At 42.7% G+C, this 27,788-nt stretch overlaps 2 protein-coding genes across 3 annotated transcripts in view; one reads left to right on the forward strand and one right to left on the reverse strand.

Annotated features, from left to right (window-relative positions):
* The first annotated feature begins 1,598 nt into the window (after window positions 1–1,598).
* On the forward strand, window positions 1,599–26,694 carry NT5E (5'-nucleotidase ecto). Its single transcript, XM_084515917.1, has 9 exons — window positions 1,599–2,243; window positions 6,064–6,286; window positions 11,303–11,491; window positions 15,067–15,264; window positions 16,787–16,938; window positions 19,783–19,891; window positions 20,727–20,876; window positions 22,405–22,605; window positions 24,292–26,694. The coding sequence occupies exons 1-9, from the start codon at window positions 1,911–1,913 to the stop codon at window positions 24,447–24,449; spliced, it is 1,713 nt and encodes a 570-aa protein (XP_084372043.1). The 5' UTR covers window positions 1,599–1,910; the 3' UTR covers window positions 24,450–26,694.
* The window catches only part of SNX14 (sorting nexin 14), a 55,245-nt gene continuing 51,850 nt past the window's right edge, over window positions 24,394–27,788 (reverse strand). For both annotated transcript variants that reach the window (XM_084515910.1, XM_084515909.1), the window contains one exon: window positions 24,394–26,895. In XM_084515910.1, the coding sequence (XP_084372036.1) occupies window positions 26,857–26,895 (39 nt within the window). In that variant the 3' untranslated portion in view covers window positions 24,394–26,856. The remainder of the gene's footprint in view (window positions 26,896–27,788) is intronic.

Here is a 27,788-nt window from a genome sequence, read left to right on the forward strand (position 1 = left end):
CACGAGGAGCAGTGCCCCAAGACATCCCGGGCTGTTTCTGACACACTCTCCCAGCCCAGACTAAAGCACGCCCGTTCCAGACGCGGAAGAGCTCGGTGGAGTTTGTGGTTGAGCTGGGCTGGGCTGGGCAAGTCAAAGACAATATTGTGTGTGCAAGGATGTTCTGCTCCCCACCTCTTTTTTTAAGTTATTTTTATTTTTTTTTTTCCCCTGTGTTTCTATGTTTGCACATAGCTGTGGTGGGCAGAACAAGCATTTCTTTAAAAATAACGTGGCTGTGAATGGTGACTGGTGAAGAAGGATAAGGCGACAACAAGAGAAATGGTGTTAGGTGCACACACGCGTGCAAGCCTGGCCATCCAGGAGAGTGGCTGGCCAGAGTTGTCTTTGGTTTTGAAAAGGTGACTTCCTAGGAGTTTTGGGGTACTTGATAATGCCCGTGTTGCTATTTGTCCAGGAGTTTCAGAGCAAGGCTGCAGGATCAGGACGAAGGGGACGTGACTGACTTCAGGACAAGTGGTTTTTACTTTCTGCCAGTGTTGAGCTGTTTAAACTTATAAAGTTGCTGTGTCTGCTGTAGGGCAACGGGAACACTCCCTGCACGCCAGCGACTGTCCTGACCAGATTTCCAGTGGCCACAGTGAAAGCTCGACCAAACTGGCGCAGGTGTGGGCACCTACTTGTGGACACCTACGTGTAAATGTCTTGGCTTTGGGCTGGATCCCAGCCAGGCTGTCTGCAAGAGCCAGGGGAGGGGGATGTGGGAAGGAGGAGAGGAAATGCGACTCTGGGTTTTGCCGACGTGGCTCGTGCCATGAAGGGTTTTCCTGGGACGGGATGGGCACGGCACAGCCCAGTCATCCAAGGAAATGAGGAGATGCCACAGAGCTATTTTAATTCACGTCACGCGTGGGAGCGTGGGGACAGCGGAGCGGAGCCACCATGGAAGAAAATACAGGTTCATTCGCTTCCCAGCCATCCGGGGAAACAAAGCAGACCAAATGGGTTCAGATTCCATCCCACGGACTTTGGGTGCCCAGGAAACCGTGGCGTGACATCAGCCGGCGGGAAGGAGGGAGCAACGCGTGCAGCCTCTGCAACGTTTGTAGGAAACCGTCGCTTTTTTTTTTTTTTTTCGTGAGATGGGGAAACTTCTGCTTTTAAGAAAATAAATAAATAAATAAATAAATAAATAAACTAATAAATAAACTAATAGGTAATCCACCAGTTGGTCACTGCTTACAGTTTGAGGTTGTCCATAGGGTGCAGGGACTTATAGGGAAGTTAAAGCACGTGACAAGCTCACTTTCCACGATTCCATTCTCCGGATAATTTGCCCGTTTATTAGGAGCAGGACACGCCGTGGGCACACAGCGTAAAGGGGCAGGCTGGGGGCTGCGCTGGTTGACCAAAATGGCACAGGACCCCTGGCGAGTTGTTTATTTAGGGCATCGGCGTTCCTGTTTTTTCCCCTCAGCAGGCACATGCCAAGCCACAACCGTACGCTCAGCGTTTAACCACGGAAATCCTCTTGAAAGCGATCCACGAGCTGCAAACACTAAAACCCTAATTAAAGCAGCACTTCGAGCCGCGTAAGCCATCCCGAGGGCTCGCTCTTTTATTTCCAGCACCGCCGGAGAAAAGAGGAGGAGGGGAAAGGCTGGGTGGGACGCTGCGAGCCACCGCGAAAGGTTGAGAAAGCCCTTCCAGCAGCCCAGCCACTCGCCGAGGAGCCTCCCTGGAGTTTGTCCCCTCGCTGCCGGCTGCCTTTTCGCCTTCCCGTGCCACCACTTCGCGAGCTCCGGGCGGGGCGAACCGGGGCGCACCGGGGCGCATTGGGACGCACCGGGGCGCACCGGGGGGCAGCGAGAAGGGACCGCGGGGGTGGAGCGAGGGGACAGCGGGGAGGGATGTGGCGGCGGGTGGCCGCGCTGTGGCTGTCCCTGTGCCTGTCCCTGCCCCTCTGCCCGGCGGCGGCGGCTCGGCTGCGGCTGACGGTGCTGCACACCAACGACGTCCACGCGCGGGTGGAGGCGCGGGGCTGCGCGGGGGCCCCGCGGGGCTGCGCGGAGGGCGGCGTGGCGCGGCGGGCGGCGCGGGTGGCGGCCGAGCGGGCGGCCCGGGGGGGAGGCGCGGTGCTGCTGCTGGACGCCGGGGATCAGTACCAGGGCACCGTCTGGTTCTCCCGCTACAAGGGCCAGGAGGCCGTCCACTTCATGAACCTGCTGCGCTACGACGCCATGGTAAAGAGGGGTGGAGGGGAGAGGGGGGCTATCCCGCTCCTTGGGGTGATGGGGGGCGGCTTTCCTCGCTCCTGGGGTGTCCAGGGGGTGAGAGGAGCCTGGATTGCAGCAGAGGGGTCACAGCCCTGCCAAGGGGTCAAAGCCATGCTGGGGGGCTCGCGGCTGGCAGCTCATCTGCCTTCAATCCCATGGGAAGGGTCAAGAGGCACGCGGTGGTGGTGCTGTTCCAATAGGGTTTGGGGTTTTAACCTGCTTGAGGCCGGTGCCAGCAGGCTTGGAGATGTGAGGGTCTGGGCGTGAGGTGGCTGTGGGTGGCTGCAGTAGTGGTGTGAGCCGCTCGGTGACTATAGCAGAGTGCTTCAGAGGGAGCTGTGCCCTCACGCTGCCTCTTATGCTCTACCGAGTGCTGAGAGGAAGACTGAGGGATTTGGGATGAGGCTGGGGGATGCTTAGGTCTTTTCTCTCTGCTTCTCAGCCTATTCCTGTATAAAGGATTACTGTGGCTTATTTTGCTTGTGTACAACCCCAGAAAGGAGGACTGCGTATTTATTTCATCCAGGCTGGCAGCTTGAGGGAAAAATCTTGTTCTGGGCATATCGCGTCCTCTGTCTTTATCTTTTTGCTTTCTCAGAAAAGGACTGAGCTTTCCTTTCCCAGCAAAAATGGTTTCAGCCACTTCTTCCCTCTGGCCCAGAGCAGCAACAGAAGGGAAAGTGTCCCAGCACGCTCTCCTGGGCTAAACACACCTCATGCCAGAGGGGCGGCTCTGGGGAGGATGCTGCTCTGTTTGCTTGGCCTGATGAACCTTGTCCTAATCCTAAAACAAACACCACCAGGGGTTTTCCTCCCAGTGGTGATGGGGAGGAATGTGTGCCTGCAGGACGTGCCTTTCCTGAGAGCTGGGAAGTGCTCTGGGGTTCTGCAGCGCAGGGAGAGAGCTCGGGATGGTTTTGCTCACCTTTCTTCCCAACGGTTGCTGTTGGCTGCTCTTTCTCAGCCTTAACATTTGCTGGTTTGACTGTCTCATGGATGAGCCAGGAGCTTGTTTGGTTCCTGGTCATATCACAAGAAGAAATTCCTTTAGGCAAAATCATCAGTGTCCAGCTAGCTTTAGGAATACATTATGTAGGAAGAAGCATCAGCAGTTTGGCTAGGAGGTCCCGTTTCCTTTTTCATCATAATAAGACTAAATAAATAAATAAATAAAAATAAACCCAGACCTTACTGGACATCCAGAAGCTTGTGCTGGATGCTAATGCCTTAGGGGAAGTAGTCGACCACTTGCACAGGGAGCGAGGTAAGAGCTGTGCTGCGGAGAGATGAGCTCGTGTTTCTTTAAGCAGAATTTGGGAAGCCACAGCTGTAGAAGAAGCAGTGGGGATTACCGAAATGGTTAGAAGCTAAAACACTGGAGTAGGATTGCAAACAGGATGAAGGAGGGAACATGAGTCACAGAAGTTGTTACAGGATGAGGCCAGGAGAACCATGGGAGGGTCTGGAGCAGCCTAGCAATGTTATCAGAGGTCTGCTCCACAAGTGGGACAAATTTCCTTCTTTAGCTTTCTCCTTTTCCCATTTATGCCTGTTTTTCCCTCAAACCTATTTTCTCCTGTTTAGCTAGGCATCCCCTTCCAAATCTTCTTGTCACTAGCTTTGCCTTTTGGGGTTAATCACTCCAAAATCATCACAGTAAATACAACAAAGACAGTAACGGGAGGGATGAGAGAAGCGTTCCAGTTTTACTGCTAATTCTCATCCTCATGTTAAATTGTACTGTGATTTTCTGAAATATTTTTAGCCTGGTTTCTTGTGAAAAGGAGGATCAAATGACCACATGCTGTGCGCCTGCATGTTTCTGTTTACTCCCTGCTGTGATTTACACTTACATTGGCCAGCGGATTTGGATTTGGTGAAGGTTTATCGCGAAGATACAGAGTCACAGAAGCTCTGTGCATAAGGGTGGTTGGGTAAAGAAACCCCAAATGATCCGTGTCCTCCTCCCCAGAGGAAAAGCCTCATCAAAAATATTATTAGACACCAGTGATTTCTCATGAACAAGAGACTTTATAACCACCCCTACCATGGGAAAAGTTTTGATCAAAGCTTTTATCCTAATGGACATGAAACAATGCAAACCCAAGCTACAAAGCCAAGAGAAACAAGGTTTCATAAGCGTGTTTCTTTTTTTTCCATGATGAGCTAATGGCAGTTACACACAATTCAAATTCCTACTTAATTTGCAACCCGTTGTTTTAGGGTGTAATTATATATTTAGGAGGAACAGAAGGTATATGCAGCAGCCAAAAGAAAACGGCCTGTTACCGTACCAAGATGCTCAATTGGTCTGTGGCCAGCCTTTGGGAACACCAATGGGCATTGAAACAAGTTTCTGTAGGGTTTGGTTCCTTTTTTTATTCCGTCTGGTTGTTGGTTGGTTGGTTGTTGTTTTTCTTGTTGTTGTTTTGGTTTGGTTTTGTCTCCCCTGAAAGAAAGACACCAGTGATCAAACCTTCTGGCCTTTCATGCTTGTAGTGGCTTCAGGGTCCTGCCGGGGCTGCCACGCGATGTAGTCTGTTTGGGGACTCAAAACTGGAACAACCACATGGATTGGTGTGTCTAAGTAGAGCAGAGAGGTATATCAGTCTTCTTAGGTGATGAATACAGCTTTCCCAACTTAATCTTCGGGATGAAATTACAAGCAAGCTTTTGTTTAGAAGAGCTGGCTAATTGACTTTACCACCCCTTTCGTGCTCTGCTCCAGTTCCCACCTGGAAATTGTTACGTGTGCCAACTTACTCCATGGCCACATTTCCATAGAGAAAGCCTTTTCTTTCCTCACCCCAAAATGTGCTACAAGGCTCTTGCGTGTGTTGAGCTTCTGCACAGCTGCTCTCTGCAGGGATTTGCTGGCTGTTGCCAAACTTGCAGGCACAGGCATGCGGCAACTTGGGCTGAGCACGAAAACAGGGTGGGGATGAGCGATTCTGTGGCCTTTTTAAGGTAAGACCATTATTTTCTGTTTAGCAACCTAACCAAACAGAACATCCTCTTCTTGGTAGTATTATCTTGCTACTGAAGAAACCGGGCTGCTCATTTTCTGTGATACTCTTCAGACTTCACGGTGTTGAGGACGCTAAACCTGTATGCACACACGTCTAGTGCAGATCGCCTACGGAGACCCTCACTGCCTGATATTGGATCTTCTTCTGCTTGTTAGAGCTTCTGCATGTGGATAATAGCTGGAAAATTACATTTTCCTGTTGTGATAGAGCACACAAACTCTTGCTAAATGTTAGCATAAATATAAACTGTGCTCCAAGCACAAGCTCTTAAAATACATGTTTTATTTAGAGATAAAATATATTGTCATTGGCATGTAGCACTTACTTACTTATTTTTTCTTTTTCTATTTTTTTTTAACAATGTGTTTTCCATGCACAAAATGCATGTTTTCCTTGATGGCTATTGTTAAGCCTCCCTCTTGCAGTTGCAGGATGAAAAACCGCTGGGTTCTAATTTGGTGTATGAATGCAGACCCGTGTTTAGATAGGTTTTACATTCTGACTTTCACATCTGCATTGACGTAAGAGCATCTGAAAAACAAAAACCTAAAAAAAAAAAAGAGTAACCTTTCTGTGTTTGTCAGAAACAGGAATGTGCTTTTATTAACAAGCTACGGTGTTCTTGGAGAGCAACTTTTTACACCGGCAGATAACGACAGGACAAGGGGGAATGGCTTTAAACTACAAGAGGGGAGATGACAGTAGTTATATTGAGTATTGGATGTCGGGTCTTAGATTTTCTTCTTGCTTTTCCACAGGCTTTGGGCAACCATGAGTTTGATGAAGGTGTGAGTGGATTATTGGATCCCCTACTTCGAAACGCTAATTTTACAATCCTGAGCGCAAACATTAAGGGAAACAGCCCATTAGGAAATGAAATGATGAAATATGTTTATCCTTATAAAATAATACATATTGGCTCCGAAAAAATAGGCATCGTTGGCTATACAACAAAGGAAACTTCCTTTCTTTCACAGCCAGGTATGTTTTCTTTAGTATGTAAGTCTATACCCTTTATTGCTATTGTATTACTTACCTACTTCTCTGAATCAAAAGATGATGAATGGTTTCAGTTGAAAAGTTTGTTGTTTTCTCAGGATATCCCTGTGTGATTGAGCCTTTTAACTGCCTAATTTTTAAACTGGTAAAAATGTGTTGACACAATTTTTTTCATACAGAACTGAATTATCTAGCGTCGCTGAATTATCTAAGAATATATTCTTAGAAGGCCAGTGAGATTGTGGGAAAGCTGGGGAGGAGAGAGGGGGTGCTTTGGGAGTGTTATGGTTGTCTTTGTTTGTAATTTATATTCATTCTGCTATTTATCCATTTATATAAGTTTGAAGTCATGAATACGGCTTGCCTTTAGAGTGATGTGTGTTGAAACAAAGACATCACTGTGTTGAAATTTTGCTCATGGATGCATCCTTGCTTAAGCACTAGTAAAAGCAAGGAGAGCTGCTTCTGTGTTTTTGAAGCAGAAGTTGCCCAAGATGTTTTTGGCCTCTCGGATATTTCTAGAATTTAGACTACAGAAGGAACACCCATTCAACTTTTACAACAATTGCTTCATTCATGAGTAAAATTAGAGTTGGTGAGGAAGAGACTTGTCCGTTTTTGACTATTTATTCCAACATTTAAGGGTTTTTGTTTTCAATAAAATGAAATGGAAACAAATAATTATAAATAAAATGAAAACATTTAAATCAACCATAGCAGATCTGAGTCACTGCCTGCTCACAGTTCAGTGCCCCTCTGAGAAAGTCAGACTTTCTTTCCTGCTTTTTTTGCAGTAGGTTTTAAAAGAAACTGGGGTGCCCTAAACGTTGATTTAAAACATTTTCCAGACTGAAAAAGGACTTCATATTATTACATCTCTTTCCAATGCATAGTAATAAATAAGTAATGTATAATGTTCCTGAGAAAATTCAGTACTTAAAGGAGGTATGATGTAAAACTGTTCCTTCTGTTCTGTTTAATTCTTGTTTGTTTAAGCTATTTGGAAGTGGGTGTCTGAGGTCAGAACAGACTTCTGTGTCTGACTCCTATTTTACAATGCTGTGTTTTGGGGAGTCTTGTCTTATTTGTCCTCCAGTGAAAAAGAAAATTGATTTGTATTTCATGTAGGCAACAGAATTTCACCTGTGCATGAGCGTGTGTCATCTGACATCATGCTGAGTTTGAGAAATGAATGTATAGCCAATTTCGTCCAGTATTGTTCTTCTCTAAGAGCTAATAAAGTAGATCTTGGCTCTTCTTCCACACAATTGTGCTGGTGCCGCGAGATCATCAGGTTAACTTTCTTGCAAATAATTATACTAGAGCAAACTCCAGATAGTGTTGGAGTGATCTTCTGAAGCATTTAAATACTCTTCCAGTAATATCTGAGTATTATATTCAATGTCTCAATATGCTGAGACATTTTAACAGCATCCACAACTAGAAAAAACACTATTAGAAGGGAAGGTTGGTTATCTCCATATATGCAGCTAAAGCAGCCCTAAGCTAAGTAGGGTACTTCTATTCCACAGTGTAACGGAACAGCAGGGCAAAATCTAACAGCTACCATTTATAGCAATCAGGGTTTTTACAACGTTCTGTTTTGCCTACTCATTGTGTGTGGAGGAACATTTGGAAGCTTTGAAAATGTGAGTTCAGGACATGTTAGTGTAGCTCAGTGACAGCATATCACCAGTATCCAGCAGTCGTTCAGATGGATAACATCATGGCAGAGGTAGGTTAGTGGCAAAATAATTTTCAACCTAATTTCTTAGTCCAATGAATATGATATTCAAAGAATTTTAAGCTCAGCACCTTGCTTATCTCTCCACACCTATTCCAGATGATTCAGTTTGCTCAGCCTCTGCAATAATTGCTTTGGCATGCTGTATGCTCTTAGGGCATTTTCAAGGCTTCAAAATAGGAAGCTTGAAATTGCTGAAACGTGAATTCCTACATGACTACTTTCCATGGAAATTTTTTTGAGAGTGTGATTTCTTCCATTGTTAAGTCTCAATTACTACAACACAATTATGAGATTACAGCTTGTACTTTTCATAGTGCAAAATATCTATCAACATACTAAAATTAAAAAGTCCTTAAATCTCACTGTTCCCATTACAAAGGAACAAGTAATCTCTGCTGAAGGTACTGTTAATGTTACTGTTTGGAAACCATAGGGATGAGGAACACTTAGCACAATTTATATATTACAGCCAATTGGCAGTTTCTCTAAAGTTCCCCTCTGTGGTGCTGTATACAGCTATCTCAGCTGAATGCCCAGCCACGTGTCCTGTGAGAAATGTTCATACCTTGGTACACTGACAGAGTTGTCTATGTACTTGCTTTGCGCTGGCAATCCCTTCCAAGACTATATTTCTCATATTAGATGCTAGTGGCTCACTTGCTTTTGTTCTGACAGTATGTTGTAAACCCCGAAAATAGCAAATACCTTTATCTGTCCTGAGAGGTGCCCTGTATGTGTTTGGTGTTGTGAAATAATACATCTCATTTTGTCCACTGTCTTTTTGTGTAAGGTAGAAACCCAAAGCAGCTTAGTCTAAAGCCCTGCAGGCAGCAAAATATTTACTAAAAATATCAACTTGGCCAGTTTTCTTAAAATGGAACTTGAAATTCCATTTATCCCACTTTGTCGTGGCTGGCTTGCGTAACATTGTTAACGTGCAGCCAGTTCTTTTTCCCTGCTCTGTTTGGATGTTTTATCTGAAACTCTACCTCCAGCTAGAAAGAGAAGAGGATGTCACCTCAGTTTAGTAAGTTGAGAGAGGAGTGAAATACTGTCACAAGCAACAGGTAACTCTTATTTAAGGCCTATATTTCAATTCAGATGTTTTAGAAAAAAAGGGGAATGGAGTACTAGGCCGTATGGTGCTTTTTGCCTGATTTCCTAGAGAAATGAGGAATTAAATTGCTCTTGTGGTTCCTCGCTGTACAATTTTTGAGCCTGCTGGGCAATTTCAGCAAAGTTTGATGAAGTGTTGCAGTGGCAGAGACACCAAGTTGTGTGGTAAGTCATGACTAGGTCAAGGGGAGGATATGAGGGCAGTCCCTGCATCCCCAAAGCAGAAATCCCTTTTTGAGGGTGAGGAGAGGTGCAAAGAAGTGCCTGCTGTCACAGCGAGTCCATGTTTGACCCTTTGGAGATCTCAGCTCTCATAACTGATCCCCACACTGTGGTGTGCGTGGCCACAGGAGGTGAGACGAGCACCTTGACAGGCCTACACTCAAGGTGCGCTTCTTGCACGTTGTCTTCTGCCAGGAGCCATGACCTAGGCCCAGCTTCTGTCAACCACAAGGATGTACAAAGAGGAGCTGAACTTGGTGGCCTGGAGAAGAAAGGCTGAAGGGAATCTAATTGCAGTCTTTCACTGTCTTAAGTGGTTTATAGAGAAGACAGGAAGACACTCTTTTGAGAAGGGCCCAGAGAAAGAACAAAAGACAATGGGCTCAAGTAGCACCACAGGAAATTATGGCGGGACGTAAGGAAAAGATTTGTCACGGTCAGAGCGGTTAAGCCCTGAAACAGGTTGCCCAGCGAGGCTGTGGATTTTCAGCTGGCTTGGACAGGGCCCTGAGCAGCCTCATCTGGCTTTGAGTTCCTGCACCGAGTGGGTTTTGGAGTCGATGGCCCCCGGAGGTCCCTTCCAACCTCAATTAGTTTATGACTCTTTGATCCTAAGAAGAGGTCCACAGGAAGAAAATGCGGGGATGCTCTACACAATTTACTCCAAAATGTGCAGTACAGAGATTCCCTCTGGCAGTTGTAGAACTATTCAGTGGGTGTGGTGGTTAACCAATTTATATAACCCTCTTTTATCTCTTCCATTGTGGCAGTTTCCTCTTCATTTCCTGAGACGTTTTGCATTGAATCATGAATTAGTTTCACTCCTCCCTTTGTTATGAAATAATGTAAATCTTTTGACTTTAAAGGCATATTTCAGAACTGATCAAAAAAACTCCGCAGGCAGAAGAGGCGTTAGGTAGACGGAGAATTGGTAGGAACAGTTTTTCAGCTGTCTTCACTGGAGAGTTTGCGATTACAGTTGCTGACTATGTTCTTAAACTTTGTTCTTAAATCTTGGTCAAAGAAATTAGCCTCTTACATAGGAAGTCCTTTTGCGCAACCATAAACACTGTGGCCAGGTTGAAAGTGCATGTTTGTCTAGCGTTCCTGTAACCGTTTGTCATGTTAGAATAACTTCAGCAGGCACAGAAACATTTCAGAAAGACCGTGAATTTCCCAACATTGTAGTCCAGAGGAGCTTTCTCCTTTCCGGACTTTCCGTTCTTTATGTTCTCATTTTGGGACAGCAGCTCAGTTGTGCTCTGTGCTGCCATTTGGTATTTCTGATAGCGGTTTGTTAGGTGAGATAGTTTGTATAAAAAGGCAGTTCAGAGTGTAGTGCAGGACTTTGAAGAAGTTGATGTTTAAAGCCTCAGAAGAGGGGAAAAATGAGATGAGTCTACAGTACAAAGAGAGAGAGAGAACCCAGGAGAAGGTGGAAGATCTCAAAGAAATACAATATGGGAAGAAAAAAACTTTATTGTGCTATACTAGTGTTTATAGCCAAGCACTTATTAACATACGTAGTCTCCTTTCTCCTAGCTTAATAACAATCATAATCATCATCATAATAATAGTAAAAGCCATTTAATTTCCGATGCCACAACTGGCATAATTGTATTTATTTTTAACGGAGTTATAACATTTAGTATAGGCAGGTATACACATTTCAGTGGGGAAAAAAAATGAATTTGTCTGAGCATGTAGGGACTCTTGAGAGACTGGAGAACATCAGATCAGATTAGGAGCTTGAGCCAACTAAGTATTTTTGAAAGCCACTGCTATTCAAAGTTTCATTAGTTACATAAAATAATATCACTATCACATAGTATCTGTTGGAAAAATTAGTAATTAAGGTACTTGGTAAATACATTCATGCTTCTTCCTTTTTTTTTTTCTTTTTTTTTTTTAAGGTAATGACGTAATCTTTGAAGATGAAATTGAAGCATTACAAATACAAGTGAACAAACTTACTGCAATGGGTGTGAACAAAATAATTGCACTAGGACACTCTGGTTTTACTGTGGACAAAGATATCGCCCAAAAAGTGAGAGGAGTGGATGTTGTAGTTGGAGGACATACGAACACATTTCTCTATACAGGTATTTTACTACTTACTGAAATGTTATTTCTAAAGCAAAGCTGAAACTGGTAGTTTCTCCTTAAGCTCAAAAAACTTTCACAGATGTAGTTTATTGCTGGCAGAGCTGGGCCAGTTTCACAGCTGGTACCACTCCATAACTTCCATGGAAGAAACTATCTAAACAGTCAGTGAGCAAGAAGTGCCCTAACTCACTGAAATGTTCCTTACTGCTGCAGATGTGCAAGGTGACCTAGACAAAGCAGGACACAGGTGGTAATGTTAAATATTAAATATTAAATTATTGCCACACATACAGTATGTGTTTCAAGTTTAGATAGATAAGTAAAGAGTAACCAAGATGTTTACATTTAGCCTTGTATGTGACAAAACCAAGAAAATCAGTCATATAAAACTTCAGAAGTGATACTAATATTGATCTTATGTGGAGTCTGATTCTGCATTCATAGATTAATCTTAGGCTTGCCATTAAGAAATGCCTGTACTTCTCACCTTTTCCATGTTTCCTCTATCTTGTTCAGTCCCTCTTTTCATGTGACTTTATTCTTCTCTCCCCTAGAGATAAACGTTTTTACAGAGATGAACATTGTCAATAAGATTTAATTTCTTCTGCTACTTTAGGCAGAGCCTGCCATCAGCAGCTCATTTCTTCTACAGTGCTGCTTCCTTCTCTGTGCCACAAGTGGAAAAACAACAACAAAAAGTGTTTTTTAAAAGCATAGAAGATAGCACATTAAATTTAGCAGAAACTTAATTAACTGATTGAGATTATGAATGGAATTTTCTATAATTTTCAGCAAAATTTCACTTGTGTCTCGCTAACAGGGTAGCGCCATGTACCCAGGTACTTCACTACTTATATTATAAGTAGTGAAGTAATGAGTTTGCACTTTTCATCCCCTCCTCAGCCCACCCACCTCCTTTCACTTTCTCATCCAGATTTGTCCCATGTTTACTGCGGACCTTGTCTCCCTCAGGCTCTCACCTTTTATTATTATCCCATTTGCTAGAAAGAAACCATCGCATGCTACAGTTACACATTACAGGGTTCAAAATACCTCTTGGATTTGGCCTCCAGGAATAACTTTGATCACTAAGCTGGAGCCACAAAGGATTTACTCACCTCCAAGTTAGACATTGCAAAATGTCTAGTGAAGGGGTGCAGGAGACAAGTGGCTGAAGCACAGCAGAGAAAGGACCATCCATCCCAACATCTTTGTCTTCAAGAGTGACCAAGTGGTGATGGTTTTGGGAAGAGCATACACACAGGCAAGCCTGTGGGGGTGCCGTACTCTAATACGCTCCCAGCAGCTTGCAGCTCAGGGGCTTCCCAAACCAGAGACAGCATCTTCGTATTTCCTCGTACCAGCCGGAACTTCTCTTACCCGAACTTGCCCCAGCTCCCCTTGAGCATTTGCAGACTTTTGGCATTCACAGGACCTGGTGGCAGGGTGTTCCAGCACTGACCTGTGCATCCTGCAGGGACCTTGCTCTCTTTTTTTTTTTTTTTTTTTTTTTTTTTTTTTTGTTCCCCCAGTTTGTAGCCTGCTGCCCACTGGTGGCATTTTTTGAAGTTTTATTCAACTATTTGGGAGATGGAAAAACAAAGGATGTACACAGTACTCGAAGTGTGCATTCATTGTGGATTTACATGGTAGAACATGGACTCCTTTGCAAAGAGGAGTTTTTTAGCCAATTTAGCCAATGCCTGTAGTTTGTGCCTCAAAATGGCAGCTGTAGTAGTCTGATAGTGGGGCACCGCCTGTGATGACAAGAGGTGTGCCTGCGAACTCTCACAGGTGGAGATGGGATGTGAACCTGGAGATCTCAGCCCCTTGGGCACTTCACAATTCCAGGCTGTGACCCGTGGCACCTCTGTGGGGCACACCCAGTGGTGCTTTGACCACCACCACCACCACTTCGAGACACGAGCTCCATCCAGGCACTGACTAATAAATCTTTGCTGTAGTAGTCAAAATGTCCCTGTTCACAACTGAAACTAATAGAAACTGACTATGGATAGAAACTAAAATGAAGACCAGAAAGCATAACTTCCTCCTGCTAATGTTTCCATTCATTCAAGGACTAAACAAGGGCAAGAGATCAAAACCAATTCCTTTTTCAGTTCCAAAACCCCAAAGTCACGTTTGCATGCATAAATCCTTCAGGGTTCTCATTAGTTGCAGGATTTCTTAAATTCTTCCCCAAATAAACGTCAAGTAGTGAAGAGTTCTGGGCACTACCAAGAAACCAACTCTGTTGGCTGGGGTAAAAGTAGAAAAAAATAGTTCTCTGGTGAATTTGGTTCAGCTTGTCATTTGTTACAGCCATTCTCGCTGGAGACGAGAAGGGATTAGAGATAAATATGAATTGCATTAGTGTTCTAGAAGGAACATTTGTCACGCTTATCATCCCTGGATTTCATGTTACATAAACAACCTTATATGAGAGGAAACCAGCTGTGCGGTGAGCAGTGCAAGCCAGGCTCCTGCTTTCCTCCCAGTTCACGTCTTGTGCACATGCTCTCACACTCCCCAGCCCACGGGCACCCCAGCTCTTGCCCATCAGACTGCAACAGTCCCATGGGCAGGAAAATGGGAAAAGAGCTGCAGGATTTGGTGGGGCTCTCTCATGGAGCGTGCAGCACCTCTCAGAGCCGCCCGACCTTGGTTTTCACTGACAGGGGTGGAAATGCTGACGGGAATATCTGAGGTGTGATGCCTCTCAGATAACGTTATCAAGGGCACAGAGGAGGCTTGTACCCCTGGGGCAAGAGCTGCACGGATTCCTCTGCCACTTTCCTCCTCTGCATAGTTTCTAAATCCTGTGGAAGCCTATGCTGATTGAGCCAATACCTCTCTTCTCTGGAAATATCTTGCTGTAACATATCTGTTTGCAAGTCCGGCATCTAATCGCTCTTCAAACTTTGCAGGTAGATAAGTGTTTTAAATCCATGACTACTTAACTCTCACACTGATAAAGTTTGCTTTTGCAAAACGTTCACAGCCTGCCTGAAATTTTGGAGACCAAGTTTGGTATAGCAAAAAAAATAAATTAATTAAAAAGTCATCTGGGTGTACATAAAAATTTACAGAACTGTCTGTAAATATTCTTACTGCATGTTATCAAAAAAAAAAAAAAGTTCACACTTTTTTTTCCCTATGTTTTACTAACATTCTTGTTTTCTAGCTGATACACAATAAAGTAGTGTGAGGGCTTTTCAGCCAGAGGCTTGTATGTGTGCGCTACTTAGAGGTTTAGATTGGGATAATCAGGATGAAAAGTGCCTTTGTTGCTATTGTGACGTGATGTCATGGAGGAGTGTGCTGTCACAACTTAAAAAACACTGTGGTGGTTATTGGAGCTCGAGTCCTGAAAACAACATCCTCTCTTATGAATTAACATAACAAGACAATTAAATGTGTGCTTGTCCTCTCATACATTCGTAGCCGGTTCTGCTTAATATCCTGGTCATCTATTTTTTTTTAAGGATGAAAGGCATTTGAATTGTCATTCTAAAAATTCCTTGAAGGTCACACAAGCTGAAGACCCTCTTTACATGGCTGTCTCGTGCAGGCACCCCACCCTCTACCGAACAGCCGGATGGCCCCTATCCATTCATGGTTGACTCAGATGATGGGAGGAAGGTGCCAGTCGTACAAGCTTACGCTTACGGAAAATATCTCGGTCGCTTAAACGTTACATTCGACGAGAAAGGAAACGTGGTCGAAGCAGTTGGAAACCCTATTCTGCTGGACAGCAGTGTTCCTGAAGGTATGTGAATTAAAAACTTGAATCTGCCTGCAGCCCTCTACCCCAGTTCAAGTGCTGTTGTGTTAAATACACACACAGTGCAACGTTGTGGAAGAATTCGGCTTGCTTCCTGCACTTGCAGCTGACTTTGGTGCAAGTTTCAGGTTGTGTAACTGTTGTACTCATTGTCTTACATATTTCCTCTTCTAAACAGTGAGATATAAAGGTCTTGGAATATGCACAAATGCAGTGTATGTCTTTGCTTGCTGGAAATCATTGATAGTCCTTTTGTGGGAAGTCCGGTGATACATTACCTTACCATTCAGCAAGACCCATGATGGGCATCCCTGTAATTAGGATTTTAAATATTACGATGACTGGGTTCTTCAGAACAGAGTTCAGGACAGGAGACAAATGCTGAAGTATTAAAAAAAAAAAAAAAGGAATACTCTGACAACATGCAAATACAATGTACAAAGCCCACAAAGCCCACATCTTCCTGTTGTCAGTGCTGAGGGTGCTCCGTGTTTAAGGTCTGGAACACTTGAGCTGGAAGGAGAGTCCCTCTGCTGCTTTCTGTCCATAACTCTGCCCAGGCTGCGTCACATACTTGTCTGCTCTGCAATTGCCCATGCCTGATGCTCTGTTCTCTGTTTCTTCACCCGTGTTTGCTGTATGAAGCTCTGATCTTTCACCAGGTTTTCTGGATTCTACCAGAGTGTTAATAAAATAAATCTTTTAAAAATTATGTTTTCAGAGCTATCATACGTTATTCTCAGTGATATATTAATTTAATGAGACAATTATAAGAGACTTTGCACTCTGATATGAGTAAGAGCAAAAATTCAGCTATATAGGTGCTCTGGTTTTATAAATGTAATATTTGAACACAACATTATACCATTATACATGCTGCTGTTGCTGACAAAGTTACATGGCAGATTGCTTAAAAGTAACAGCTGATATAAAGCAGTAGAGACATGATCCGTCCGCATATGCAAGTATCTTTGTATCTGTTTATTTTCAACTAGATTTGCACAGATGCACATATAGAATTAATTCTTATAATGTGCTTTTTTTTTCCCTTGGCATTGATATTTGAGCTAGTATTCCTTTTTGTACTGTGTTAAAGGGTAGGAGGCTATATTTAGAAGGGGAAAAAAAAAAGAGGGATGATGCCAAATAAAGACCAGGCTCACTTATATTTTAAAAATTCTTGTACAGTAACTGTCATCTACCAAGGCAGAGGCTAGAAACCCCCAACTGTCAGAGATTACAACAGGACTGGGCAAAAATATGTTTAAGAGTAAGAGAAAGATAGCTTTGCTGTGGCAAGGGAATAGTTTATTTTCAGTGGATTGTGTGGTTCCGCTGGCTCCCTCTCTAAGCTTTGTTTAAAGCAAGAGTAGATGCCAGCTTGCTGGAAAAGCCCTTCGGGAAAGTGTGACATTTTAGAAGCATAACGAGCATGCTTTTTTCCTAAGCTTTGCACATTAAAAATAACCGCGCTGCTTGTTTTACACTTTTATCCTCCTTTTTATAGATGAGCACATTAAAGAAGAAGTGGAAAAATGGAGGAAAAACCTGGGGAATTACTCTCAGGAGATTGGAAAAACCAGTGTTTACCTGAACGGGACGAGCCAAGCTTGTCGCTTCCAGGAATGCAACATGGGCAACCTGCTCTGTGATGCTGTGGTAAGGAGTTGCCACCAAAGGTGGCAATCATATCCATGTAATTACTCGAGAGCCAGCAGATGAAGGGCTCCCAGGCTCTGAACTGTCTCTGTGTAGGCTCTTTGCTGCTTTCCATCACTGTAACGTCTTGTGATCCCTTAGAAAGGCCTTGCAGGAGCAGGGCTACAGCAAATCTCCCTTCCTAGAGTGAGGAGCAGTTTATTCTCTGCATAGATCCTCGTACAGAGAACTAACTGCTTGTTCACAGCTGGCTCCTGCCGGTGCTGAGGCTGCAGTTTTAAGCTCTGTCACCCGTGATGCTGCTGCCCCGCTTCTCGCTCTGACAAGTGAGCGTGCCCAACGCGTTTGTCTCAGCCAGTGCTGGCAGTGCCCTTCTATGGACTTGTCATGAAACAGAGCCAGGACCCAGGGGCTGGAAGATCTTAGGGTATTGTCAGGGCCTGAGGGCACCTCCAGCCCTCTCTGTCCCTGCCCACCTGCCCCAGGACCCCACCTCAGCCCCAGGACTGGTCGCCAGCTCCCCACAGCCCTGCCCATCCCCAGGGAGGTGCTGGGTGTCTGGGGCTGCCCCAGTGTCCCCAGTTGCCCTGCTCCTGGCCAGGGTGGTGAGATGGGACCTGGCTGGTGGCCCTGGTCTGATGGACCCCATGTGGAGACCAGAGGAGAGAGGAGGATGAACCATGGTTTACCCAGTCCATGTTACTGCTTTTCTTGTAATCCTCATGATAATTCTTAGTTCGTGGACTAATTTCCAGATTAGGTTAAGATCTGGGAATTCTGCATTCAGTTCTGCTAAAATGGCACCGCCTTGCTTTTTCTTCCTGTGAGCCACTCTTGTATGTTTATTTGGAAGAAAGAAAGAAAGAAAGAAAGAAAGAAAGAAGGAAGGAAGGAAGGAAGGAAGGAAGGAAGGAAGGAAGGAAGGAAGGAAGGAAGGAAGGAAGGAAGGAAGGAAGGAAGGAAGGAAGGAAGGAAGGAAGGAAGGAAGAAGAAAGAAAGAAAGAAAGAAAGAAAGAAAGAAAGAAAGAAAGAAAGAAAGAAAGAAAGAAAGAAAGAAAGAAAGAAAGAAAGAAAGAAAGAAAGAAAGAAGAAAAATCATATATTTCCTCATTTTTTACATTTAAAGAAAGTCACTTTGTTGTCCTTCATAAGCCTGTAGATTTTCTTGATACACATTTTGCCTTGGGCTGTCAAACTCTACTTTGGTGAGGTAGGTATCCGTAGCCAACCATCTGCATTCATCGTAAACCCACACGGATCACCCTTTATGTTCTTTGCCATACCAGTTATAAGCTTGCTTTCCTGTCTGGTGCTGTGCATTCAGGGGTATTAAGGGAAAAAAAAAAAAAAAAAACAGACCTTTCTGTACCATGGGCTTGAATATTTAGAGCTGTGCGTGGAAATCTGGAGACTGAGAAATGAGAAAAATTGATGGAACAATTGTGCTGAGTCAAAACAGAGGTGTCCATGTTCAGTGGAGCTTCTCCAACAGGAGCCCAAAACCTCAGGATAACAGGTTGACAGGAGCAGATGGCATTTACAAAGGAATTTAAAGGAACTCAGATGAGAAACTGCTGACTTGTTAACTGCAGTGTGCAAGCTTTTGTTCCCAAACTGCCTCCATGCTCAGGGCTGGAGAGTAGTGAGTGTAGGAGCACATTGTAAGCATGTTTTTGTGGGGTACCGAGGAATTACAATTTGTAATCCTGATGTCTGTTCCAGGACTATCGCTAAATTAGAGGGTATAGTTCAGACTGAAAAATCAGCAAACAGAAAAAAAATAATCCATTCATTAGACAAGAATTACAAACTCGAGAATGGATCTGGCCTCAGGGAACACCAGTGAGCACTAAGCTGGACACACAAAGGATTTATGCACCTGTAAGTTAGAGGCTGCAAACACTTAGCCTAGGGGTGCAGGGGAGAAGGGGCTGAACTGGAGCAGGGTCCATGCTCGTTCTTCAGTTTGCATCCTGCCATGCCCACCACTCATGACTTTATAGGCATCAAATATTTTCCTTCCATCCTCTCTTTACCAGAACAGAGACCTACCCTACATCAGCATGCTATTATCGGATGCTTCCCTGTGTCTTTGACCAATCTTGTCACCCCTCTCTGCATCTTTTCTAGATTTTTTTTTTTTTTTTATTCTTGAGATGGGAAAACACACTGACTCCTACCCGACTTCCACATGCTCTTCTTGATTTTTATTGGCTTCTGTCATGCTCCTGCTGTAGTTTTCTCTTTGTGAGACTGACAAGTCATAACCACAGCCATTCCTGTATGGAAACGAGCCCATCCCTTTCATTATCCTTATTTCCTTACTCTGAACCCTTTCCTGTTCTACTCAGTTATTTCAGTGGGTTGACACTGTAGGCTCATCATCCTTATGCGACTGAATAAATCCCTCATCTCCATTTTCTTTACTACTTAGCATGTCTCAAGCAAATATTATTTTGTCCTTGCATTTTGCTTTTGTCAGAGTTGGGACACTGTTGGAGACACGATCCTGCACAAAGCAGATTGAGGTCTGACCTAGTATGCCTGTCTGATATTCCTCCACTCCCCAACATCTTTCTAGTTTGCCAAGAGCATTCCAAATAGTAAAGACCAATCCTTTTCTCAGCTGGCCTGCCCTGATAATGTCATATACACAGACACTATGGGAAAGTTTGAGAGTTCTCTACAGGAAAAGACAAAAATTTTTCTTCTGAAAAGTTTAAAAAAAAACATATTTTAATTTTTATTTTTTGTATCAGTCTCAGTCTCAGTATTGTGTGTAAATTTCTGCAGCCTAGACTAAGTGAAGGTTAAAAAATCAATTTAAACACTTTCCTTTGGCAGCTTTATGAGAACGTCAGACATCCGGATAGAAAGTCGTGGAACCATGTCTCGATGTGCATCCTGAATGGAGGTGGGATTCGGTCGTCCATTGATGAACAGAGAGCTAATGGTACGTAAAGCTGCGTGCTGAATGACATCTCTATCAAGAAGGAGCAATCAAGTTATTGTGCAAGCCTGAATGCAGCGTTAGGTATGGGCTTGTCCTGATGGGATTTGCATAGTGTTTGGCAGCTGTTTCAAACTCTCCAAAATAGTTATCCATCATAAGAGCGCAACTGCACTCAGGCTGACATTCGTGGAAGTTTTTAATGTTGTTTGTACATGATGCTTTTTAACATTTTGTTCTCTCTCCTTGCTGTTGTGGAACAAAGAAAAACAGTGGCTGCTCTTTACCTCCTACCATAGAGCGGCACATGCTACAGTGGCTGGAAGCTTTCTGCAGTCTGCCACAGAATACGTGAATTAGTTTGTCTTTTGAATGCTAAGGTTTTCTTTACAGTTCTTATTTTCCTGATATCAGATAAATGAAAACTAAAAAAAAAAAAACACTTTTTTTTTTTTTCATTTTAGCTAAATCCTTCTCTAGGACTACTCGAGTAAATCTTAAGCGATTGGAGAAATTGCCTGACTTGAAGTATGAATTTCTGGTTTTCTTCATCTTAGGTTGATGTTTTGTAATCTGTTTTAGTAGAGGTATTTGAACACAATATTGTACACAATATATGCAGTTACATCACACTCAGATTTACTTGTCTTGTTCAGCTGGATGACAATGACAAAGGTTCATTGATCGGGACAATACACGTGATCCTCACCTGCACCTCAATTTCTCACACTGTATTTGCCATTTTCCTTGTCAAAAACATACTGCTAAACAGTCCTAAAATAGTACTGAGATTTTTTTATTTTTTTTAGTGGATGTAAATAAAGTCTCATTCCCCCAGGTAGCATTACTATGGAAGATTTGCTCTCTGTTTTGCCATTTGGAGGTCGTTTCGATTTGGTGAAGCTGAAAGGCTCCACGCTGAAAGAAGCTTTTGAGCACAGTGTGCACAGGTACGGGAAAGGAACAGGAGAGCTGCTGCAGGTTGGAGGTATGCTGTCTTCCTTCCTCCTCTTGGTTTTCCAAAACAGCCGACCCCTCCTTGGGCCTTGCTTGCATGACACCTGGAAGGCATTGCATTGCCTCCTTAAGAATGGAAAGCAAGCTGGCAACACATCCCAGCTCCGTGCCTTACGTGTGCCAGCTAACTGACACTATTTATCCTGAATATGTTTTTGCTGAGCCACGGGAGCCCCCACAGCACACAGGCAGCGATGGGATTCCCAGTTGTTTCAGTAACCCATAACTGGCAGCAGTTTAATTATCTACAGGAAGAGATGGTCAAGTAGAGCTGTAAGTTATCGCTGCAGCAAGCACCTGTTTTCAGTTCTTCGCTGAAAGCTTGCATGAAAACCCAGACCAGGCTTCCCTGCCACGTTGTTGCCAATTTCCAGTTTATCAAAATCAGTTTGTGCCATTGCCTAACGGCTGGAGATGTGTTCAGAGTTAGTCCGAGCGGGCTATGGAATTGCTCCAGTGAATTTCTAAATAGTTTAGGGATGAACAGTTAATATTAAAAACATACACGTTTCTTGAATCACAGCTCCCCAGATACTTATCCAGATGTGTGCTAGGCTACGATCATGTTTATTCCTGCTCTCCCTGTGATGCTGTGCGGGTTCCTTTGTTTACCTAGCAGAAAAGCTAGGCTCCATGGGCAGGGGCTGAGTGATGTCCCCATCCATGCCTCTCCCCATGTAGGCTGGTGATGGGGACACGTTATTCCCTGCAAGATCCAGAACCCCACGTGCCAAGGGCACGGCCCACATCTCACATGCAGCAGCGAGTTACTGTTAGGATAAAACAGCGGCAGCAGCCCTTCCACTGCCTTCTCGTAGAAAGAAAGCAAGCAGAAAAGACACCTAGTAGCTCTGGAAAGGGTTCAGGACAGAAGATGCAGAGGAGGAGAGCCAAAGTTGGAAGAGACGCTGTGCTTGGGGCTAGCTTTAGTGGCTTCCTGAGCAGCGAATTCTTGGCAGTGCTGTTCCCGGGGCCTAGCCCTGCCCAGGCTTTTAACGAGGAAGGTTCACAATGAGAAATCTTCATTCTTCTACAGCAAGTAGAAGCCACAACATTCAGTCCTGGCTTAGCTTTCTTTCCTTCAGCACAGTGCTTATTATCCATAATAGGCTGGCTGACTTTAAAAGTCATCTCAACCAACAAGAGCATGGAAAGAAAAGGCGCATGCTGAGAGCATTCAGGGAAAGTATTTTTATCTTGCAGTATCCTAACCCAATTTGTTTCTGTGAAAAAGGTGACAAGAAGCCAGCAGGTGATCAAACAAGTAACCAAGGCAGGGCAGCACTCCAGCAATTCTCTAAAGTTGTGGGTTTGCTTGGATAAAACTTGATTTGCGTGCTAAGAAAACACAGCATTATCAGTATCCCTCAGAACAATATAACCTCAGTCACAGAAGCTGATGTAAAGAATCTTAAAAACGATGGAGGGTGCTGCTTCTAGCCCCTTGTGTTTGAGAGGCACTGCAGGAAGCGGTACTCAAACACCTATTCTTTTTGTAGGCATCCACGTAGTCTACGATCTCTCCAGAGACCCAGGAAACAGAGTTATTAGTATAGAAGTGCTTTGTACGGCCTGCAGAGTCCCAGCCTACGTCCCACTGCAGATGGATGAAATATACAACGTGACTCTGCCGTCCTACATGCTCTTCGGTGGAGATGGCTACCACATGCTCAAAGAGAAACATCTGGCATACGAGAAAGGTAAGCACAGGCTCTAAGAAGGTAGCAGACAATTCCTGAAAGCTAAAAGATCTTCCTATATACGTGTCAGATTTTTTGCTTTTAGTGGATAAATTTGTTTCTAATCTGATGGCTCTGGGTTGCTAGTTTTGCTTTTAGTTAGCAACTTTTTTTTTTTTTTTAAATCACAGTTAAATCATAAAAGCTTCAAGAAGTTTGAAAGCTTCAAAAAGAAACTAACCCTTGTTAGTGCTTAGAGAGTGGTTCTGAGATCATGGTAAATCAGTGAAAAAGCAAAAACCACACTAGACTAAATATTATGCGTACTGCCTTGCACACGTACCGACTACTAAACAATGGATCGAAAGGAAAGGTGCTATTTCTGTTGGGTCTCCAAATTCTGCTCTCTGGAAGCATTTGCAAAGGCAGAACTGTCCTTGTCCTACTTGGGGACATGAAGCTCAGGTGAGCAACACAGGTGGAGGGGAGGAAAAGACACCAGCTTGTTCTGCAGGTGTTACCCCATGCCTCCAAAAGCATCGGGCTTCTCACAAGTTCTGCAGCCCATCCCCGGGGTGTTTTCTAACGTTATTTGAACATCCTTTACAGTAGCATATAAACTATTAGAAATTCATCGTTCCTACAGTTAACATAGACATCTTTTGGGACAACGGGCAACTTTGAAAAGTCTTTGAGATTAAAATTATTTCTGAAGACACACACACACCAAAATGTAACGCCCTATTAAAAAGAAAGAAAAATAGAAGTATCTTCTAGGAGCACGTCTGTATCACCTGGAACGTACCCTGGGTATGTTCCGATTCCAGACTGATTATAATTATAATTTAGTTAAGCATGTTTGTACTACCAAAAAGCACTTCCTTTTGGACCTTCCTTACAGACTATTCCTCGGTTCTGCAGGATGTTTTAATTTAGATTTGATTCTCACAAGTGGGAGTGATGTTTACAATCAAATTCAGCCTTGAATGGGGGGTAGCGGTGGTGTGGTTTTTAGAGAATAACTGTTTACACAGGAATAAACTCACATAGAAACAATTAAGAATAGTGAAAGGTAACAGCCTGAAATGTTCTTGTAGCATCGTTCAGTATATGAGAGGGGGCAAAGTAATAAAAGCTTTCAGATGGAAATATTGCACGATCATGGATCAGAAATGGGTTAAGAGGAGATGGCTGGCTGCAGTGACTCAAGAGGGCCTTCCACTCCAGAAAATGTGTGCACACAGGCTAGAGATTCTTCTTAAAAAATAAAAATAGTAAAATTTGAAAAAGGTGAAAATGACAACTCCACCAGATCCATAGCACTCTACCCAAAACTGGTGGGAGACCTCAACCTACCCCCATCTGATTGGAAATTACCATTGTAACAGAGAGAAGCAAACAAAGAAAGCCAGACAAAGCAAAGGTGGTTTTTGTTTTGGTAAAAGGTGAGATTACCAAAAAATTGGTTACAAACCACGAGAGTGGTTTTAGATTTTATTTGTGCACAAAAAACAACTCTCCACACCCATACGTTGTCCTGACGGCAGGCCTTCTGATGAGGAGGATCACACACAACAGGACACTGTCAGCTTTAAGACTTGAGCTAAAACTGCAATTGTAAATTAAAGTTTTGTACGGAGCTTGGCTGCTGCAGAGAACATTAACATTTTTATTTATTTATTTATTTATTTTTGCTTATCTGCTTAGGTGAACCTGATGTAGAAGTTGTTTCCCGTTACCTTGACAGAATGAAGAGAGTTTACCCAGCAGTTGAAGGTCGAATAAAGTTTTCTTCAGGAAGTCTTGTCCAAGGAAGTCTTACCCTGATTTCTATAGTAGTGACTGTAACGTTCTTGCATACCTGATTTTTGCTCACTTTTTACATTTAGAGGAAGATGGAAGGATAGAACTGGTGCTGAGAAAGGGAAAAGAACTGCTCTCTTTTCTCAAACCTTAAAATGAGCGAATGTTTTGGTTTCTGCATGTAGCCAGTAAATAGCACAAGTGATTATCTTTGATCTGGTAGAGTCATTGAAGTGAATGAGTGGGCAGAACTCATGGCTTACTTGGAAGCAGCAGGTACAAACAAATGTGCATAACCCACAATTCAGGTTGAGGTTACAAGAAGCAAAAGTATCAGTCCTCCACCACAGAACAACCACTAACCAAAATGGGCTATTCTTAATTCATCAAATTATTTTAGCTGTTTCAGTGAGTTGATTAAGAATCTGATACCAGTAACGTAAACAAGCTTCTAAAAACATATTATAAAGACATTATAAAGACATATAGGTATACGTATCTCCCGTTAATCTCCACTCAGGGTGTAAGGTTTCAAACTAATAAATCTGGCTGCTTCCAGTTATCTTACCTACACCAATGCCTGAAAGAGCTGGATTAAACTCAGTGTCATGAAAAGCACTGGTCCATTTCTGTACAATTAAAAGTTCTTGCATTTTACTTTTTAAGACACAGCAGCCCCTTTTGTATTTGCCATTAATAAAGAGCGCAAGAAAAGTTTGATTTGATTTGGATAAATGTTGACAAAACAAGTATGTAACGTCAGCATTCAATATGGCCACTTTGGGGACTGTAGCTAGAGTAAGGTGATAGTATTTAAGATTGTTTCATATAAAGATGCTCAAATTTACACCTTATTCCAAAGACCAAAGCACAGGACTCTTGAGCATTACCCCGTATCAGCAATGTTCACAGAGAACGTCAGATATACACACATTGATTCCTGCAGCACTATGGAGTCCTTTAAAAGTTGGCCAGTAATGAGGCTTTTTACAGTATAACCTAGCTTCATCATAATTGTGATCATAATTCAAAAGCCTATTTCCTACATGGGGAGGCTAAGCTTAAAAAATACACAGTTGTAAGAGGCAGGCTAATGAGCATAAAGTCAGAAGTAGGATGAAATGCTAAGTCTACATTTCTGACATTTTATCAAGGAATGATTGCTTATAAATGAGTATAAACAATGTTATTTTTTTAAATATAATTTCCATTCAGAATTTTGACATCACTGTACCTCCCTATTGCTTATTGCTGTATTAAACCAACATGCATAATTTTGAATAAACCTACTTCGATTTTCTGGAAAGCAAATTATGCTTTTTTTCAAGAGTCAAGCTACTCACTTAAATTCAGCGCATCTGTAGATTACATGGAGGAGTTGTATAATATTAAGATAAACTTCAGTATATTTAAATTTCAAGACATCATTAGTTTTCACATAAATTCAAGGGTTGTGCATGAAAAGATCTGGACTACACAGTTGCATTAAATAAGCTGCACTAGACCAGGGAGACAAATAGCAGCTGACCTTGACACAGAACCAGTTCTAATGTGGCACTGATGATTCGTCAAATCTAGCTCCTCGAGTTATCAATTTACAGAATGGTCTTCCCTAAATCAACATAAAACCAGTAACAGAGACTACATTTATAGACTGAGCTGTACCTGCACTTTTTTTTGGTTGTTTTGTTTAAAAACAAGTTACAACTCCTCTTTTGGTATACCCAGAGGGAAATAACACCTCTACCTTCTTTTGGCAAACAGAAGGGAAAAGTATAGACAAAAGCAGTATAGACAGTTAATGCAAATTGTATAGACAAAGAACAGTAATGCTGCATTAGATAAGTTTGGCTTGTTTGTAAAAAAAATAAAAAAATAAAATAAAATAGGGAGTGTATGAAAAAAATTTCAAGGAATGTCTATTAACATATTTCTGTGGTGTTCTTTGAGTAAAACTTCTTAAAAATCTATGTATAAGCACTTTTAAAGTGTCTTTTATAAAGGCTGAGCCGACCAATTAAGGTTTACAGGAAAAATCTTCCATACATTTTTGTGCTAATAAATGCTTAGTAAACACTAAGAACAGACTCATATACTCTTTTGTGTTCCTAATCTATTTTTCGAAGTGTCCTTACAGGAAAGCAATTATTACACTTTTAGCAAAGGTAAAGATGTAGGCTGCTCTCCTATTTTATACCATCCTGTACTTTCACATGCTTTTTTCATTTGTTTGGGGGAAACAAATCTACTTACTGATAACAGCTAAGTAAATTTAAATAAAAAGTACAGATATATTATTTACTGTAATTGTTATTAAATTTTATTGTCTTTATTGCATAAAGAGGTTTTTAGAACTTAGATTTTATGTTATTTACAAGAAAATATACAATGCAAGGTTAAAATATCACATGTCCATTATGTTAGTGCACAGCAGATGCTTCCACCGCATGTCCAGCAAGGTCCCTGCATTCACATCCAACATGACACAGAGCTAGCTTCCTTCGGACCCTGTTAAACAGTAATCAAAACAAAAAGACTTAACTATGATAACACATTTACATATGAACAGCTGATCTGATGTGCAACGATTAATGATATTTGAAAACAACCACGTGAAATCAGAGATAACAGAAAGGAAGGCTACTGCTTTCAGGTTTTTAATGCTATTAGTTGAAAGAGATTTTATTCCTACTCTGGAATTTCTCACCTCCTCCATCCTTAAGTGCTAAATACACATAATTTCATAATGTAGCAATTTTCTGATTTGGAAGTGGCACTGGCACATTTTTGCAACTGGATTTCTTTTCTTGCTCTGCTAGGAAAGCGTCTCCTGTCTCAGCTTACCCTTTATCTCATATCCTGTCCGAACAGGCTTCCAGGGGACTGGCTGTATTATTGTATCAAAGGCAAAACATAAAAGTGCTTTTCAGTTCTTATCATTAGAACTGGTACACTTTGGCATGCTGACATTAAACACAGCGTATCTGTAGTGATCCACTTCGTATCTACATTGGTACATGCAGTAGGATTTGACTTCAACAGGGGGGTTGACATCCCCCTAACAGAAATTTTCCCATTTCTCCTATTGCTATTGCCCCTGCTGAACACGCAGTACTCAAAATAAAAGTTCCAGGATGCCCCAATTTCTCTCTAAACTGTTACTGAGTTGAAACATTTTCTGTTCCTCACTGTAACTATGAACACACTTTGATGTCGTGCAACTCACGAAGGACGCAGCTGCTCAACAGAGGTAAGTCACTGGGGTCATTTTTTTCCCCAGTAGGACTGATAACTAAGTAAGAACCAGCCATTAAACTTGCCATTTAAAGCTGTTTGGAGGAAACTATTTTCTTTCTAAATGGTTTCACGGTCAGCTTGCAGTGATTTGGGAGAAACTGTAT

The sequence above is a fragment of the Aythya ferina genome (assembly GCF_964211825.1).
Source record: "Aythya ferina genome assembly, chromosome: 3".
Taxonomy (NCBI): domain Eukaryota; kingdom Metazoa; phylum Chordata; class Aves; order Anseriformes; family Anatidae; genus Aythya; species Aythya ferina.